The sequence below is a fragment of the Kogia breviceps genome, chromosome 4 (genome assembly GCF_026419965.1).
Source record: "Kogia breviceps isolate mKogBre1 chromosome 4, mKogBre1 haplotype 1, whole genome shotgun sequence".
Taxonomy (NCBI): domain Eukaryota; kingdom Metazoa; phylum Chordata; class Mammalia; order Artiodactyla; family Physeteridae; genus Kogia; species Kogia breviceps.
The window spans coordinates 165,847,390-165,867,435 of record NC_081313.1 but is presented as its reverse complement, the minus strand read 5'-3'; the positions used below and the strand labels follow the sequence as shown (position 1 = coordinate 165,867,435).

The 20,046-nt window shown below is 45.2% G+C and overlaps 2 protein-coding genes across 2 annotated transcripts in view; one reads left to right on the top strand and one right to left on the bottom strand.

Moving 5' to 3' along the window:
- Positions 1-20,046, bottom strand: part of DOCK2 (dedicator of cytokinesis 2) — a 420,075-nt gene that overhangs the window by 198,451 nt on the left and 201,578 nt on the right. The gene's annotated exons all lie outside the window — the stretch shown is intronic.
- On the top strand, positions 1,361-19,811 carry INSYN2B (inhibitory synaptic factor family member 2B). The gene is made up of 3 exons (XM_059061188.2): positions 1,361-2,783; positions 3,880-3,954; positions 19,553-19,811. The coding sequence occupies exons 1-3, from the start codon at positions 1,438-1,440 to the stop codon at positions 19,737-19,739; spliced, it is 1,608 nt and encodes a 535-aa protein (XP_058917171.1). The 5' UTR covers positions 1,361-1,437; the 3' UTR covers positions 19,740-19,811.

Genomic DNA, 20,046 nt, shown 5'->3' with positions numbered 1-20,046 from the left:
GGGGCTTCCCTGGTGGCGCAGTGGTTGAGAATCCGCCTGCCGATGCAGGGGACGCGGGTTCGTGCCCTGGTCCGGGAAGATCCCACATGCCGCGGAGCGGCTGGGCCCGAGAGCCATGGCCGCTGAGCCTGCGCGTCCGGAGCCTGCGCTCCGCAACGGGAGAGGTCACAACAGTGAGAGGCCCGCGTACCACAAAAAAAAAAAAAAAAAAAAAAAAAAAAAAAAAAAAAAAAAAATTTCATGAGGAAGTGCCATTTAAGCTGGGACTTCATGGATGAATAGGGGTTGGCTGGGGGATGCGTGGGAGTGGAAGGAGGAAGAGATCCAGGCAGACAGGCATTTTGTTCCGAGGCCCTGTAGCCACAAGGTGGTTGGCTCGCCAGGGGAAGACACAAAGGTAGTAAGTTGACTTATCCCCAGACCATCCACTATCAAAAGCCCTCAGCTGGGAGGTTGGAAATTGGAGAGAAAACCAGGCCCCCCGGAACTGTGTTCTCAGTTGCATCTGTTATCTCTTCCCTTTCAGACTCTCCTTGCCTGGTGGCAAAGACTGCCAGGTCCCAGACCCTGACCCCGAGGCCAAGCGAACAAAGGTTTTGGCTCAAATACCCAGAAGTTGCAGATGTGGCTCACTTTTCCCGCGTGTGAACTTCAGCCGAGACACCACGACAGGGACTCTGCCCTCTGGATGCCCTTGGATGCCTCAATCCTGTCCCCATCACAGCCCACTGGGTTTTGTGAAGCTATTTAGGCAGATAAGTTTCCCCCACTGAAGAAAAGGGGAAACAGCATGAAAGAAAACAGTGGCCCCGAAGGAAGAATATGTGATTGACGTAAATGGGGATGTTCCCTTAGGAGCATCATGTATCATCAAAGAAGCCAAGCCCCAGGTCATTTATTTCTCTGCCTGTTTACATGAAATGGAAAGATGTGTTTGAGTTTCCTGTAGTTTTACACTGCAAACTGACGCTCCCGGAAAGGAAGCTGTATGTTCCAGACGTAGCAGGTTTCTTTTGGAATTCACATGTTGGCAGTCTGGCGCTATCCCCTAAATGGTACTTTCATTGTCTTTTTGTTCACGACAGCAAGCTTCTTCCAGGATCAGAACCGCCTGCCAGCCTCCCTTGATAAACAGCCCACCAGCTCTCGTGGTAGATCAGGTTTAATGATTAGCCTAACTCCTTGTTTACCTAAGTGGAAATTACCACGGCGATGGAATAATATTTTAACTGCAGGGGAAGCTTTACGGAGAGCCCCCCAATAACACGTGCTGGCTGGGAATGGCCAACAGAGCTGCCCATACTCAGAGGAGAGGACCGCTCCATCCTGGCTGGCTGATCTCTGTGTCTGAGATGCTGTCGTTAGATGCTGCCCCAAAGACCTAAGGAAATGTGCCCAGGAGAAGTGTATGGTCCCAATCCTTTCAACTGAGGCTCAATGGCCCAGCAAAGTATGAAAGTGAGGCCTGTGCTTCTGAAGCGTAACAGTCTAGAGTCGGTGGAGCTTGTGAAGCAACCTCACCACCGCAGGAGCAAATCTCAGCAGGTACGATTCAAGGAAGATGGCACCAGTAAGACTCCACCTGCCCTAGCCGAGGCTGACATCCAAACTTCTGAGGACCCGGCTGTAATGGGCAAGACTCAGGCCTCCGGGCACCATCACCTCCCCACCTACTCACTCTCCTTCCCCAGGTCCCAGAAGGCAGGGGGCTTTCGGCACATGGCCATCCAAACCTCCCCCAGTCTCAGGAAGCATTTCCCAGTTTTCAAAAGGAAGAGACTCACAGCTAGCAAGTCCCTGGTGGAAATGCAGACAGCATCCCAAAGTGCCATCCAGGTGAACGGCAATCTCTCTGAACAGGACATTGTGTCCTCTGACCTTGCCTACTTAAGGCTGTCTCGGCATCTTGAAGATGGGCCTCAAAGGGTCAAGGTGTCCCACCCATTTCTCCCTAGAATGTCCAAGGTGCAAAGCAATGGGCCTGTGAGCATGTGCTTGGAAGCAGGGACGTGGAGGCCCTCAGAGAAAGCAACAGCTGCCATTCAGGTCCCAGATGATATTTATCACAGCCCTACCTGGGCAGGTAGAGAGCCCACTTTCAGCCCAGACAGGTCTGCTGAGATCAGCAACTCCACACCCACTTTGGTTAACATGTGTCCAGGTGATGGGAGAAGAGTGCCACCATCAGATTCAGAAAGACCCCTCTCCTGCTTAAATGCCACCAGAGGTGCCAACCACATGCCCGGCACAGGGAAACTTAAACCTGAAATGCTTTTGCCCAAAGATAACTTTGATGACAAAGACCTCGGCCCATTGTCACCTCAGTCAAAGGAAACGTGTGTTCCCTCACATCCACGGACTCAAAGCTCCCCTTCGCCAGGCTCCCACAGCCAGCCAGCCCAGCCAGGTGGAGCTTCAGATTGTGCTTCATCGAGTAACAATCACCAGGATCTGCAGTCACTCAAAACTAACAGTGAGTCAAAATCTGCCCCTGTGTGTCAGGAGCAGATGGCAAAGAACCCCTTCCAGTCACACATCCCAGCATTTCAAAACTGTCCAGAAAGCGATCACCTTCCATCCTCTCCTCCAAGGAGGGGGACCAAACAGCAGGGCACCACAGAGATGGGTGCACCTAATCCAATTCACCTGGCACAGGGTGAGTTCTGCGACCTCCAGGGCAGGCTGCAATCCGTGGAGGAATCTCTGCACTCAAACCAAGAGAAAATTAAAGTCCTTTTGAATGTAATTCAAGACTTGGAGAAAGCTCGAGCTCTCACAGAAGGGTAAGGTGGATTTTTTTTATTGGGTTAAGTCACTTGCTAGGATAGGGGCAGAGAGAGAGCACTGGTTTCCGTTAGGAAAATGTCTCCAAAATGTTTGAGATTCTGTTGTTTCCCCAGATTGTAAGCAATGGTCTCCCTTTGTCGCCTGGTTGTAGGCTTTGGTGAATTTCCACGGTGATGTGTTTTTGTTTCCAGATGTCAACAGACTACAGAAAGGGGGCAATGAAACAGCAGAGTCAAAAGTGATTTTTATTAAGATGTGAGTCCAGTTGATAAATGATGGGGGAAAAATGATAGCAAGTAGGTGCTTCCCCCACCCCCATCCTTGAAGCAAGTTACTGCATTTGCACAGTCTTTTAGTTATTTATGGGTTTGTCACAGAGGACTTGAGGTGGCCACTAACCACCACTGGCCACTTTGAAGGCTTGGGCCAGTCCATCAGGGACCAGCTAAATGGAAACTGAAATGAGATCGCAATTTTGCAAAGAGAAAAAAGTCACAAAATGCTTTCCTGGGTGACTCAGCATCAGTCTGGGGAGGGGAAGGCAGCTATTTGTTTAGGTGTGGGTTGTTCTTTCCTTGAAACAGTGCTCTCTAAAGACTGAGAAGAAGGAATGGCCAAAGCTAAGCAACAAAAAGGTAGGAGAGGGAAGAAGGAATTAACTGGCCTTTGCTGATATGGATCAGAAGAATCAACACTGCCTTATAAGAGAGAAGCACTGTGACGATAGAGAGAGAAATGCACCGAACTAAGGGATCTGGAGTTTTAATCACCTTCCTCTACTCATTCGCAAAGTCTCTCAGTTTCCCCATCTGTCACGCGCGGGTAAGAATAACCGGCTCATCTCATAGGGTTACCGTCAGCATGAAGAAAACCCAGACGTCAAAATGCTTAAACATGTATAAAGCACTCTAGAAATGTGACGTTCTATTAACAGGGGTTTCTTGTTTCTGTGTCTGTAATGGCCGTGCAACTTCAGGCTTTGGTACTCATGAGAGGGGCAAATGCTTTCCTGCAGGGAATGAGTCTGTAGAATGCGTGCATCCCAGGGGGATTTTGCCCATAGATTTATCTAGCAAATGCTCTATCTTGCAGGCGCAACTTTTATCGAACTGGCCAAGATCTCAACAACTGCAGTACCTGCCAGAACACAGCGTGCATCATATACAGGTACCTGGCCACAACCGAGGCCTGCTCTGTAGAGCACAGAAGTTGCAGGGTCCACAGAACATTCTTGTAAGCTCTCTTAGGCACAGAAATTCAAGAGAGGGGCAAAGACAGGAGGCCTTTGAATACCTGAGACTTAAAATGCAGGGTGTTTAACTATGAAATGTTAACATCTGGTTCCAAGGCAGGCATTGTTTTGTTTCCTCACAATAAGGTCCATGAGCAAATCCTCTTGAGATCATCATCCCTCCACTTACTGAATACTGAGTACAGGCGCCTTGCTAAGCTCTGCATGCCCGTTTGCGTCTCGTTTCACAGTATATATACCTCGTGAGGTAGGCGTTAACGTCCTCAGAGAAGTTCAGCCATTTGGCTCCACTCCCATAAAGCATTTTTGGAGAGCAGAGGGGGCTCTCCAACCAAATATTCAGAGTCTTGGGACTCAAATCCAGATCCTTCTGATCCCAAGCCCTATGATCTTGATTGTTGTACCACACAGCTTCCTCCACAGTAGCTATCACAGGCCAACAATTACTATATGTCAAGAACTGTGCTAAGCACTGTGTATTCATTTCTAAGTACATTGTTTCTTTCCAGCAGGGGGTAAGATTGCTGCAATAGAGTGAATATTTATAAGTAATAGAAGGGAAACAGCATACAGTTGGAAGAGCGCTAAACTTGGAGTCAAAGTCCCCAAGTCTACGCCTGCTTACTTGTCTGGAGCTCAGTTTCCTCATCTGTAGAGTGGGAACAATTATCCCTCTTGAGAGTTGCCATTAGGAACAAATGAGAAAACATATCTGAATGCCTTTTGTAACAGTAAATTTCTGTACTAATCCAAGAGCTTATTACTGTTATTACTGGAAAAATCAACGCCCCCTTTAGCTGGAAGTCTACTTTCGGTGGCACAGTGGAAAAGTGGTCAAAAGCAGTCATTTCAGTTGATGGAATCTAACTTTGTTTAACAAAAGTGTATGGTTTGGTTTTCTCTATTATATTCTCTCTCTGATGAGAAAGGCTGCTAGGGCCTGAGCAAACTGAAGCCCAACTGGGTTGCCTGTGTCTTCTACTTAAAATGTCTCATTCCTTCCAGCAGAATCCTGAGATTTCATCCTGGAAAGGGATGGAGGGGGGTAGTCAGGGGGCCCCTACCCTTAGGTGAGGCCTTGGTCATTTTCTCACTGAACTGTCAACACTTTATACCTAAGAGCCAAAGGACCACAAAGTTTTTTCACCAATAACAATAACAGGAGCTTCAGGACCTCTCAGCAAAAAAAAATGCCCTTTACCCTGGCATGAAATATCCCCTCTTAAAAGGGGGCTCTGGAAAAGGCTTGTGCATTAGAAAGAAAAATTAGGGAGTCTCATCAATTGCTTACCTTTTGCTCCTTCTTTTTTTTTATATACCCCATCTTAAGCAAATTTCCTAATCACCAGGAGGACAAAAATCATTAAATGTCTAGACTGTTAGGGAGGACAAAAGCTTTTCCTCATAAACAAAAATAATTATTCTTAACTAACTTCCATTTAAATTTTGAAAAGTCTCTTTTTCAGCAGCCAGATGATGTATTTTCTATTACCTTCAGCTGACTTTTTATTTAGCTTACGTAAGTGAAAAGGACAAATGGTTATTTTCCAATCTACTATGAGTTCTTGCCCTGGCCTTGGGCAAATCATTTCTGGCCTCTGAGTTTCCTCATCTGAAAAATTAGGGCCTTTAATTAGATGGTCCCTATGGTCCCTTTCAGTTCCGACATTCTGATGTTCTAGGCTGAATTAAAAATAGTAATATTTGACTAAACTACAACCTTCCAACAAGTCTGAGAATGTTTGGATTTTTCTAGTACTTACTTCAAATATCCCAAGCAAACATTCTAAATTTACCCCTGGATGGGCTGGCAAACCTTTATCCACACATCCCTTTCCAGTTTTCCAAGAAGAGCAGCCATTGCATGCATCTATCCCTCATTACCATTCAAAGCCAGACTGTTCTCCCAGACAGTATCTATATCATTGTATCTAAGCCATTGTGAAATAACAGGCAATTAGTCTGATGAAAGCAAAGAGATCAGAACAACATCTCCATCACAGTAACAGTGGGAAGATGAGAGTTGTCATCTTTTTTTTTTAACATTTCAAATGACTTCAAACCCTGTGTGGTATCCTGGAAAGTCAGATCTTGCAAACTAATAAATAAATGATGTGAAATACTCATCCTCAGGCCTTGTTAAGCTGCAGTCGCTCCCTGATGATGGATGGACCGAGTGCACGTCACTGAACATAAAGCACAGGGGTGCGTGATGGATTGCCTGCCGGGTCTTCTTCTCTGGAGATGTTGCTGCTAAGTTAGCAATCCATAAGGTTTTCTAAGTGGCCCCATCAGCCGAAGCCTATGGCTATGCTACTTGCTTCCATCAAGACACGTGGGGTCACTGGTTCTATCCGACTCATTCTCTCTGCTCCAAGAGGAGCCTTTTGCCCACCCGCTCCTCAAAGCCTCACTGGCATTCTTCCCACCATGGATCACTTTGATAGATCCTACCTCACCAAGGAGAAGAGCACCAACACTGATGCCCAAAGATTCCATGTATTCTCAGGAGTACACCAGGAAGAATGAACTCCTTGGAGTTTTGACTGCTGTGGGCTCCAAGGGAAGGGTGTGGGGATTGGCTCTACGACTCGAGCTGGTTCCAGGCTGTTTAGACCCCAAACGCTCCCCTCACCTCTCCTTAGCATTAATCCTAGGACAAGCTACTCAAAGGGTTTCTGCATGCCTCCTGCGGTACCTGAGATTAAATAGCATTGAATTACCTAGTGAGAAGGTTGTTCTCTTTTCAAATTCATTTCAATTCTTCTCATTTACCCAGAGGGAAAAATCCGAGTTTGGTGCTAGAATGTCTTCAAAACCTTTCTAATGCTTACTTATCACACTTCTTTGCCAAGAGTGAGCATGTTTCACGTTCATAGCCACGGGCAAGCAACAGTACGCAGCCAGAATGTAATCATTTCTAATTCTTTGTGGAAGATTTGTTTGTTTGTCTGTTTGTTTAAGACGATGTTGGGGGTAGGAGTTTATTAATTAATTTATTTATTTTTGCTATGCTGGGTCTTCGTTTCTGTGTGAGGGCTTTCTCTAGTTGTGGCAAGCGGGGGCCACTCTTCATCGCGGTGCGTGGGCCTCTCACTATCGCGGCCTCTCTTATTGCGGAGCACAGGCTCCAGAAACGCAGGCTCAGTAGTTGTGGCTCACGGGCCTAGTTGCTCCGCGGCATGTGGGATCCTCCCAGACCAGGGCTCGAACCCGTGTCCCCTGCATTAGCAGGCAGATTCTCAACCACTGCGCCACCAGGGAAGCCCCTTTATGGAAGATTTTAACTTTTCAAACTAGTCCCCCTACCTACTCACTGTTATGCAGGTCTCCATTTTCAGAAGGTATATTGCCTGTTTTGTACAAATGTTTTTAAGTCTAAAAAGTGAATTGATCTAGAGAGAAAAAAATTATTGTGCATGTGGTATGGTGAGTTTCACGAAAACCATGAAGGTGGTGAATGAATGACTGCAGTTTTGGAAAATGTGCCTTAAGGAATCAGCTCCCTTTCCTCTTCTCAAGGACATGAGGTCTCTCCAAGCCATATCTCTCCTCCTTCCCTCACCCCATTCTCCGCTCCTCCAGCCACATCTGCCTGCACTTCATCTTCACGTTCACTCTAAAAATAACCACAGAACCTCTTTGGAGGTCTTTGACTACACCAATCATGCATTTATTTTATGGATGTAGCTCCCAGGAAAAAAAAAAAAAAAAACCTGCCTGGTTTAAGTTGTAAAATGCCTCAAATGTTTTAAGGGAAAAGAATGGGAAGTCTTTATCAGAAAAAAAAAAAAAAATTTCTTCTATCATCCAAGTGTGTTTCTTAGAAAATGGAAATAAAGAGCAAGCAGCAAACTTACCATTTTCAGTGGGTGAAGGGAGAGTCTGGCCATGTAAAATTTGAAAGGTGCTAGAGAGGAAAGAACAACAGAAGAGCACTTGTTTGCTCAGGGGTCTACGTGGACAGGCTGTCTCCTCCTCTCATCCTTAGCCTCTGTTCATGACTTCAACTGCACTCATGGATTTTAATTTCTGTGACATCAGCTTCCCCTATCTTTTTTATGAGTTCTCTCTCTCTCTCTCTCTCTCTCTCTCTCTCTCTCTCTCTCTCTATATATATATATATATATATATATATATATATACTACCTACAGATATATATACTCCCTACAGATCTTTCCATTTCTATCTTGATATCTCAAAGGTACCTCAAATTCTCAAGTTCACCATATACCAAAACACACTTCTTATTTTCCTCCACAAAATTCTTTTCCTATGTTTCTTATTTTGCTCAACACTGTTAACCACAGTTCCATAAAGAAACTACAGTCCCCATGGTGCCTCGCTCCTCTCCTTTACAACACACATCAAATTGGCTACTGATTCTATCCTCTCTCTCTGGTCCGTAAAGGCTCTCATCATTGGTCACTTAAACGCTAGCTGGCCTTTTTGCCACAGGTACCTTTTGCCCTGTCCCAAGTAATCCTCCACACAGATTGCTAAATTACCTGAAAAGTAGAATCTGATCATGTCACTCCCCTGCTAAACAATTTTGTCCCAGTTCCTGTTGCTTCCTTTAGCTAATTTTTCAAAGCCCTTTGAACATGATACTAACCTTCTTACCTGCTGGGTCCCCTATTTCTCCCCAGCCACAGGGAACTACTCGGCTGGCTTCATATACTGTGTGTTCTCACATGCATGTTTCCTTATTTCCTGAAATGCCTTTTCTGCCCTGCTTTGTCTGGAAATCTCCTAGTTTTGCAGCTTAAAAGTCAGGCCCTATGAATAGCCTTACACTCCTTCCCAAGAAGGATCCCCTTGGCACACATATTCCTCGACTATACCATTTATCCTATTGCACTGTAACTCAGTGTTTGGGTTTCTTTCCTTCAGCAGATGGCTAGTATCTCAAAGTCATGGGCCAGTGTCTAATACATAGTTGGTGCTCAATAGAATCTTGTCAAGGACAGGAATGGCTATACTGACTAAGGGAGGGATGAAAAACAGTGGTGGGCTTGAGATAGCTATTCAGATGCCCCAGAGTCAAGTCAGTGTGACTATTTGTGTGTGCCCCTACCCTTGCGTGGGGAAACGGAAGGCCTTAATTAGTCAAATGTTCTTATTAGGGAAGGAAGGCTTCTGTGCAGCAGGTCCTCAGAAGATCTTTTGGAACTATATCAAACGACTGTATGTAGTACATAGACTGTCAATTTTCTAACACCTGGAACACTACAAGATGAAACCTAATCAAATCTTCCTTTGATGACTCAGAAAGCTTGTTGCAATTTCACAGGACATTGAGATCCTCATTCATCATGGCCATCCAACATTATTGCCCAGTACTTCTGTACTGGCTGTGGTAGGAAAGGCGGTTTGATTTGTGGAAAACTGAAAACTCCCTCCAGGTTAAAATATCTCCCTTCTACGGTGTCTGAACTGCACCGATGATCTCTATGGAAGAGGGAATTAAGGCATTAGATTGGGAGGTTCTCTTGGTAAAGCATCAAAACCCAGTGTAGTAGGCAGAATAATGTCCACAAAAAGATGCCCACATTCTAATTCCTGGACCTTGTGAATATGTTACATTACTTGGTAAAAGGGACACTGCAGGTGTGATTAAGTTAAGGATCTTAGGACAAGGTAAGTAGCCTGGATTGTCCAGGTGAGCCGAACATAATCATAAGGATCCTTACAAGGAGAAGACGAAGGCAGGAGAGGCAGAGTCAGGGAAGATGTGACAACAGAAGCAGAGGTAGAAGCGATGTGGTCACAAGCTAAAGAAGGTAGGCAACCTCTAAAAGCTGGAAAAGGCAAGCGACACATTCTCTCCTCGAACCTCCAGAAGGAACACAGTTCTGCTGACACTTGATGTACAGTTCTGGAGGACTTCTGATCTCTGGACTCTAAGAGTAAAATCTGTCTTGTTTTAAACCACTCAATTTGTGGTAATTTGTTTCAGTAGTAATAGGAAACTAATATGCCTGGATTAAACCCTTATAATTCGTAAACTACTCATCTAATTGGAGGTCTGTTAACCTGACTTTGATGATCTTTGCAATTATGACAGCTAGGGGAAGACAGAGATCTGTTGGGATGAAGATTAGGGAAAAGAAATAAGAAGAGAGCTACCACTTATTGAGTGTCCATTATTACTGGTCATTATAAATGCCTTTTATTTTCTTACCTAATCCTCACGACCATGTGAGATAGATAAAAATACTCCCATTTTACAGGTGAGATAACTGAGGTTCAGGGACTTGCACACTATTCAGATTAGACAATTGAGACTGAGAGAGAGAAAGGCACTTGCACAATTATTCTGAAACTAATAAGTGGCCATGTCGAGATTGGAATTTAGTCCTCCCTTCCTGTTGGCCAGATTCTACAGCATGCTGCCTTCAGAGGACAGACATGCTTGAGGGGTCTCAGGGCTCAGCAGAATGTTGTACGGATGAGTTCTCATAATCCAAGGGCATCGTGAGGGTTTGTGTTTAAGATGCAGGACCTAAACAGTGTTCTCAAAATGTGATCCTGGGTCATCTGCATCAGAGTCTCCTGGCTCTCTGTGAATACTGGCTGCTGGCCTTCACTCCCCAAACCTGCTGGATCAGAGGGGTCGGGTGGAACATGGGAATCTACAGTTACAGCCAGTTTCCTGGGAAAGCCTGATCCCAGTGAAGCTTGAGAAACATTCAACTAGGTAAAATTAGGGTCTTGAAAGGAGGAGGTTTCTGGTTGATTTATTGGAAACTTTTGTGACATAGAAAGCTCTTGCTAATAAAATAGCCCAGAAAGTAGCTTTTGTTTTAAAAGCGTCATTGGACAGTTGATTTACCTTTCTGTTTGGCGTCAATTACAGGGTTAGGTGGTGAGGTATAGACCTAACTAGGGAGTGCAGGTGAGAGTGGAAGCAAGGGAAAGGGAAGGGAAGAGGATTGTGGTGGGGGCTTCCTCATAGACTAAGGGTATTTTTGATGCCTCCTATTTCCAATGAGAAGAGAAAATGAGCTTCTGCCGGTCCGCACGGGTGCCCAGGCTTTCATTATGCATTACTTAGGGGATTCATTTGTAGCCTCTCCTCCCTCCCACATTTCCCAGCTCCTTGGTCCTCATCTGAGATCAGGAACGGAATGGCAATCCCTGCTGACCTTCCTCCTCCAATTAAGGTTCAGACCAGTAAGAGCCCAATTCTGCTCCCAGGCCAAGGGCCCAAATGCTAGGAACTGCCCTCTGGTGCGTCCTGGAGGAGCAGTTACAAACACCTGACAGGGTGGCCATGCAAAGTGCTGCCCAGGACTGCCCACCCCGCTTCAGGAGAGGGTGTGGTCACCACAGGCTCCAGAACCAGGGAATATGCGTGAAGCTGAACCCCAGAATCCTCCACCACTTTCCTCTCATTTCCTCCAACTCCACAGACCATAGACTGCTTTTTTTTTTATCATTATTGATTCTTCCACTGTTACAACTCCTCTGAGCTAGACAGAGAAGAAGTTAAGGATATGCAAAAGGAGATTTGCTGCAAGAGCCGTCCTTTGTACCCGGCGACCGGCATCCCTGTTCTTGGTGTCGCCCCCTCATTGTTTTAATATTCGGAGCTTCTCATAAGGAGTCTCTCTGGAACTCAGGCCAAAGCTGTATAGCTTTGTATAGCTGTGTGCCCTGTCAGAGAAAAGCCAGGCCTTTGTCTAAACCAAGGAAAGCAACGTGAGTTACCTGGGGTCATGCAGTCAGAGGCACTGAGAGCCTCCCGGAGTTTCCTTCTATGGTTATGTCATTTGGCCACTGGGTCTTGGTCTTGCCTGCCACTTAAAGCTATTACTTAACCAGAGAAAAAGGCATTTTACTAGAAATGCAATGTGCACCCAGGCTTGTGAATTCAGCAACCAACTTTCCACGTAAATTATTTAGTATGTTCCTTTTGTTTGCTTAAGATGCCCTCCCAGCGTGGAGCCAAGTGAACTGTCAGAGCCTCATCTTCCAGCCACGGTCCTTTCTCTGGCCGGCAATGAATTCCACAGTGAGGAGTAATTATAAAGCATACAGCATGTCCGTTCTTTCTAGTAATCACAGCTGCCTTTGCAGCTCTCATCCCATTGCAGTATGGACTGAGCAGCATTCATTTCAAATGCGGGAACGTGAATGTTAACAGCAATACTACCCAGCATCCCCCAAACAACTACCACCAAACATAGCTCAAGCTCTCTTTTGGAAGCAGACATAAAGTTTGGGGGTACATGTGGAAACCTCTCTGAGCCTCGAGAGTTTGATCCCCAAGATATTTGCCATTAGTCCCTGTTTCTCTCAGTATGCTTATCCCTTTCTTCTTTTCCCTCGAGTGTAAGTGGAAAGAAGTAGGATTTACAGCATCAGCAATTTATCTGCAATAAAAATGAAACCTATTTTAATGCATTAATAGCTAAAGAGGCTGAAACATGCCATAAATATAAAATCAAGAAAGCTGAGAATTTCACAGGAATAACAAATGGATGGCTGCCGGCATGAGGGCCACAGCTGACCACAAAATGACCCAATCTTTATTTCTCTGTCAAGTTAATGCAACAATCATTACCATTTATTGAACCAGGCACTGTGCCAGGAATTTTGCTAAACACTGTACACGTATCATCTCTTTTCAGACTCCCCCAAACCCTAAAATATGGGTATGGTTATTATTCCTCATTTTACAGATGAGGAAACTGAGACTCAGAGAAGCTATGTGACTTGTCCAAGATCCAACAGAGCTAGGGCTCAAACCAGTCCTACTTTCAGGAGACCTTCTTGTTGTCCCTTTCCCTCTTACTTTCTGACCTTGCACAATCACAATCAGTGAATATTTGTGTTCAAGTTCTCTGAGATGACCTTCTCTTTCTAAGGACTTAATGTGAAGACATTCTCAACACAGAGCCACAGAACCCAGAGCGCAGACCTCTCTCACAGATAGCAATCAGTAGTGAGGTTTCTGCAGCGTGACTCTGCTTATTTATGTGCCTAGTGGAGAACGTGCAATTATCTGAGGACTCATCAGCAGACAGTTGCCCAAGAAGGGGTGCACTTGCCAGCCTGAAATGGCTATGAGTTGTGAAGCTTAAAATTGTACCCTATAAATAGTGAGCAAACTGGTCATTAGGAGAAAGTTTTAGGAACAATATCCCTTCCAGACTGGAGAAAAACACTAACTAAGGTTCCTACTTTCCCAGACTGTGATTCTTCCCCAAAGACACTTTCCAAAGTGGTGTGATTTATTCAAGTAGACAGGTACCAAACTACCCGTGCTGATTCCATTGATTCTTACAGCTAATTCTTCTAAAACAAAAGTTGCTGGAGGTCAATAAATCTGTGTTGCACCTGAGTTCTGTGGCAAGAGAGGCCACAGAAACACTCTAACAGAGATGAAGCGGTGGAGAGGGACCTGGAAGTGATTTTGTCTTCAGGGAGATGACATGGATCATTCGTTTCTCAGCCAACCTGCTTGGGGTGTATGGTTTACAACTCATCTCTTGATAAAAGAACAAGACCCGCCTGCTGAGAAGGAAGAGCAAAGGGCCCAGGCGGACCTCATCAACCTACACCAGACCCAAAACGCACAGCCCAGATACTACGTTGAGTAAGCTGCCTCCTGTGGGGTGTCTGTCTTCTCTGGTACGCAGCCTCCCTGTCAGAATGTCCCTGCAATCTGGAAACACTATGGCACGGTGGGCTGGTCAGCTGGGTCACGAAGGGTTGTGCATGCAGCCCAGCCCAGGTTGGGTCTGGTTCCACAGCGGGCTGGCAAGTTCATTTAGGTGCACTAGGCCTTGGTCACCAGCCCCTCCCCTCCCCTCCCCACGCTCATCTGGTGACGAGGATCTCACACAGATTGAAGACTGCTGTTCTTTCGATGCTGTGTATCTTCGTGCACAAGGTTTGGAGCCAGACAATCTAGGCTCAAACCCTGGCTCTGTCACTTATTGGTGTGTGCCCTTGACAGAATATTTAACCTCCCCTTGCTTTGCCTCAGTTTCCTCATCTGTGAAATGAAGATAATATCTATCTCATGGGGCTCCGAGAATTACATGAGATATGAGAATTACTAAACTTGTAGTGTAGTGTCTGGAATATACATTTCATTATATAAATGACAGTCATTCTCCTCCTCCTCCTCCTCCTTCTTCTTCATCATTTAAATTACCATATGCCCTCACCGAACATGACCCAGATACTCTCTTGTTATATCTCTTTCTTCTTAGAGTAAGACCCTGGTAACAGCCAAGCCCTGGCTATGATCCCTTTTTAGGAAAAAACAGAGGACTAGAGGTCAGGAAAGCAAGCTGAGATTCTGATCATAACTTAAGGTGTGACTCCCTTCACCAACTCACTTGTCAGTTGAATGGAGATAATAACCTTCCTAGATTCCTGAGCTATTGTGAAGATAAAATGAAAATGCAGATCTGGAGTATCTGCAGTCTGAAAGTGCTATATAAAAGTAAGAGATTTCTATTGTTTGTTTCTATATAAACTTTTATCTCTTTGTGTCTCACCCAACTTCAGTTTGCCCAGCCAAGATGCTGCATCCAGAATCTGTCTCTGTTGTTTACTTATGTATTTACGCATTTATCTACTTTTTGCTTCTCACTATTTCCTCTTCCAGAGAAGCCATGACTTAGGCTTCTCGCTATTTCCAATTACCTAGAAAAACATCCTTCTGTTTTTCACCTAGCATGATGGCTGGAGCATTGATCTGTCAGCTAGATTAGTGAGGTGCCCTCAAGAGGGAAATCTGAAAGCTCTCTTCCATTCTTGGTCTACACACAGCTCAGTTTCTAAATGCAACGTGGCACCATGCACAGAATCTTGGTTGGGAAAGGCTCTAAGGATCCCCAGACAGTGAACTGGGCACTCCTGAACCAGATGTCAGGTATTCCATGCATCCTCAGAGGGCCAACCTTGCAGACCTTGAATGCTCCAAACCATCTCAATGGTTCCGGGCCTGAATCCTGTATTATAACAATTTCTTGACCACCATTTGCCACTCCCACCCCACTGTGAGCCAGAGCTCTGTACAAACTAAGCATTCAGCACTCCTCTTCATCCATGTGGATATGAATGGAGAAGATGGTAAGGGTGGGAGGACAGGTAGATTAAGAGGAAGGAGAGAAGGAAGGTTGGAAAAGTTACTGGTGTTCTACCTTGATACCAAACACAAGGCAGGCATGTATTCCCCAGAATCTGCAAACAACCCTCTGCTAAGAGTTTGCTTGAATTCTCTCAAGCAGGCATTTTATTCCCTCTTTCAAGATGTTGCTGAAAGTGCTGTGCGTTGGCTAAGTAAGAAGTTGAGGGGCATCTCCTCTTCTCGACCCAGCCTCAAAATGAAAGACAGATGAGAGAGGGCACTGCCCCCTGCCCATTTATAAGGCAGCTGCTACCAAAACAAAATGTACTCCTTCTCCTCCCTTCCAAACTAAACAGTAGTCTGTCAAATGGATGGATAAGAAGAAAAGTGACAATTTTCCTTTATGTTAATAAATTGCTTTGGCCTAAGAAAACATTCATCAATTTCTCTCCAAAGCACAGATGCTTCTCTGTACTCTGTTATTTGCCTGGCCTTGAAAAGAAAGTCACTTTCAATCCTCTTTAAATTGTCAAGACCAATGGGGGCAGTTGCAAGAAGAGGATGGGGAGTTTCCTAAGTCCCAATGATTATAATGGAAGCCTGTGGTGTTTCCATAGAAATATAAAGAGCATATTCTTCCCTGAATGTACATGGAGGGGAGAGGTGAAAAGTGATGTTTCCGGCAAGGTATACAATTACTGAAGAGTTGAAGGTATGAGTGAGGAGGTGAGGCATTCAGTCCCTAAGATAGGAAGACAGGAGACTTAGTGGAGTGGGTAGAGACCACATCCTACATAAGGACACTTCCCATTATTGTGTCCCATCTGCACAACTACCCATTGAAGTAGCTTTATAACCCCCACTTTCAATTGGGTCTCAGAAAGAGAAGCAACTTACCCAAGGTCACCCAGCCAGTTAAGTGGTACAGCCTTGGTTCAAACCCAGGAGTATTCCATTTGAGAGCCATTTCTGTATTGTCTACAATGTGCTTTAAATTGTGAGCTAAGACAGACTTTACCTTCTTTTTTTTTTTTTCATAAATTTATTTGTTTATTTAATTTTCGGCTGCACTGGGTCTTTGTTGCTGTGCGCGGGCTTTCTCTAGTTGTGGCGAGCAGGAGCTACTCTTCGTTGCAGTGTGTGGGCTTCTCGTTGCGGTGGCTTCTCTTGTTGCACAGTACAGGCTCTAGGTGCCTGGGCGTCAGTAGTTGCAGCACACGGACTCAGTAGTTGTGGCTCACGGGCTCTAGAGCCCAGGCTCAGTAGTTGTGGCACACCGGCTTAGTTGCTCCATGGCATATGGGATCTTCCCACATCAGGGCTCAAACCCGTGTCTCCTGCATTGGCAGGCGGATTCTTAACCACTGTATCACCAGGGAAGTCCCAGACTTTACCTTCTGTCCCTAGGCCTGCCGGTTCTGTACACATCTGGATTCACCCAGAGAACTATTTTTTCTAATTGGTGTTAGGACATTGTTTTGAGTCTTGACAAATTCAGGTGGTTTGTTGTTGTTGTTTGTTTGAATTAAGAAGTCAGAGAAATATCACATATAAGGAGAAGAAGGAGGTTGTTTTGTGTGTATGTTCATATAATTTGGTAGAGGTATATGGATGAAGAGCTGGAAAGTAGGAGTAGTTGAGATACGTACAAGGCAGATTTTTAAAGCAATTGTTAGTTTAACCATCTGTCTCACATGCTGGTAAGAAAGATCCCCAAAAGCAGTATCCACATCTGTCTATCTCACTGTGCTGTCCCTGTAACTGAGCATAGTATCAGGCCTAGAGTAGGATGGATGATTGGATGCATGGGTGGATGGAGGAATGGATGAATGGATGGATGGATGGATGGATGGATGGATGGATGGATGAAATTTCCGATAACAGAAAGATGAGAAAATTCCTAGAATGAGTGAGGGGTGCCTACTTTCTTTGGCTCTGGCTGATGCTCTAGGATGAAGGTTATTTTTCTGCCTGGTGAAAGGAGGGCAGGGATATTTCAGGAGCTAGGAGAACTATGAATGTAGATGTTCTGTTCTCTATCTGTGAAATAGTGTAAGAGAGGGTAAGAATCAGAGTTTGCAACTCACTGCTTTAAATTCCTTCCTTAAAGCAATGACACTTTGCTGGAGACAACTCTTCCCCAGCCTCTGAATCCATCTCCTTAAATTTCAGTTGGGGAGAGTGAGTTGCAGGTAGTGGTAACAGAAACCCACCCCAGGCTCAGAGACAAATAAGGGTGCAGTGCTGGGCAGTACATCCTGGAAGTGGGAGCCTCAGTGGATACTTCTGTTCACTGATCTGGCAAATGCTAAGCTTTGGCTAGAAGATCTCTAGTAGCTCTTGATATTGGCTAGCATTTACTAAGGACACAGAGCCACTAGTTACCAGCACCAAGAGGCCAGGGATAGTGTCTGTCTGTCTGTCTGTTTACCACTCTGCCCCCAGCACCTAACATAGGGCCTGGAACATGGGACATACTCAGTAAACTTAGTTTGTTGAATGATTAGCTGAATATCATTCGGTGTTTGTTGGCACCTGGCTCTGAGCTGAGTGTTGTATATCATTCTGTTGTTTATACTTCACTGAGATCCTATGAGTAGGTACCATGTTTATTCTGCAGATAAGGACACTGTGGCTTGAATATGAGAAATGACTTTGCCAAGATCTCACAGCTAATCAATTGTGGAGCTTTGCCTAGAAAAACATAGCCTGCATTACTACACCCATTATTATAAGTCACCCAGCCAGGAGTATGTCCCTGTGGAGGAGACCAGGGGGCACAGAAAGTGAAAGGATATAAGCCGAAGAGAAGAAAATCTGGTGGAAGCTTATCAAAAATACAGAAACAAAATAATCAGACACCTATCCCTGATGCTCCTTAAGCATGGTTATTCAGCCCCTATTACTGTTACTATTATCATCATTAATGTTATCACTACTAATATATTATGTCTTGCTCTTTGCTTTGCTTTTCAATGATGTGTCTTGAAGAGCTTTACACCTATGCTTACTTCATAGCATTCCTCAATACAGACATATTTAAATACTCTCCTTTAATGGGCATTTCCTAATCTCCATTCCTTTTTCTGTTATTTTATTTGTGTGTTTTGGAGTCATTAATGTACAGACTCCATTGTATCATCTGTACACAGGTCTGTGAGGTAAACATGACACTGTTGGGGACCAGGGTTCTCAGGGGTTGAGAGAGTCAGAGGCTGGGGAGAGCAGAAGCTCTGGCCTGCGTGCAGTGGGTGCTCAGGCTCCTCCTGACCTTTGAGGGCTTGGGAATCAGGCCAGTGGGCATCAGGAATGGTCAGCCCGTCTGGTAAGTCCGGCTCAGCCTTCTCAGAACCTGGAGAGCCGGGCCAGGAAGACTGAATCCTGCAGACATCCCTACAGACTGTGTATGTGCTCCCTCCACCCTTAATTGTCCACTTTCCTCCATAGGAGATTTACTTACAGAGGAGTTGCCAGTGCCAGGATGCTTGGAAGAAGGCTCTTAAGCTTAGAGCTGTGTTTGTTACCTGGTTTCATACTAGAACTCTCAGAAGGCCCAAAGATGAGGAGCTAGCTTGGGAGTATGGAAAGCGGGGGAAATGCAGAGTCATGAAAACAGTGTTTCGTGCTAAACAAGGAGGAAAATGAAATGTTTCATGTGGAAGAGGAAAGACCCGACGTTGGTCTGTGATGTGGCATGACTGGCCAAAGCCTTCTACCCAGCAAGGGCTAAAGAGGAGCTGTCATTAAAGGGACACTGTCCTGGTCTGCTATGCCCATGTCACCTCCCAGAGACCTAGAATCGGAGTAAGTGCCACCAAAAAGGCTAATAAAGCCCCCAAATGGTACCTTGTCACTGGGCATTCTGAGATGGCTTACTATATGCCAGGAACCACTCCAAGTACTTCATTTATATTCTCTCAATTAATATACATCTTAATTCCAAAGAAAGCCTTTGAGATAGGTGCCATTTTTATGTCCATTTTATGGATAAGGAAACTGAGTTGTTAGTTTTAGCATTTAATCCTCTGTGTTACTTAAATACTTTACAATGAGGCAGTTTTCATGCATAAAATGTATGTAAAAAGAATGAACAATTAGGAGCATTAAATAAATGTGAGAGAGAGATTGGAGCCATTTTTACTGGACATCTACTATTAGGTTGCCATGTTACGCACTTCATTTAAACTTAGTAACAGGCCCAAGAGGAAGGCATTACAGATGCCAATTCAGTCAATGAGAAACTGGAGCTTCAGAGAGGTGGCACAAGTTCCTCAAGGTCACACAGCCAAGCAGGTACCTAAGCATCTGGGACCTGACCTCAAAGCGCATGTTTTTCCACGTCAGTTGGACACTTGGTGATGCTACATCAGTATGTGCTGATTTGAATTTACTTTCCTTCCTTCCTCTTTGTGTTTTTCAGTGTAGAATATGATTTCCGGCAGCAGGAAGGCAGGTTCCACGAAGTTCTACAGAGTCTGGAGGAAGCAGAGCCAGTTGAGGAGGCATCTCCCCCACCAAAGTCCCCAGCAGAGCCCCCAGTCCCTGAGAAACAGGACTTAAGGCGGAAAACCAAGAAGGTAAAGAAGAAATGCTTCTGGTGGATCTGAGCTCATGGGGACCTTTACCTCTGCCCTTCCCGAGGTGGGGAACCACTGCCCTCAGGCCTTCTCTACTTCTTAGCGAAGGCCCCAGGCTATGAGCCTCTCGACCTGTGAAACCAGAACAACTTGGGGCTGGGTTAGCTGCCACTGGACACACGACCACACCTCACCTGAGTGCGTGCCGCTGCTTGCTGAGGACTTCACGGACCCAAGTGACCACTTGCCTAGCTTCCTGTCACGCATCCTGGTTTGTGAGTCTAGATTCCCACCATGGGCAAAACCCCCATCGCACTTTCCTACACCTCTGTAATGC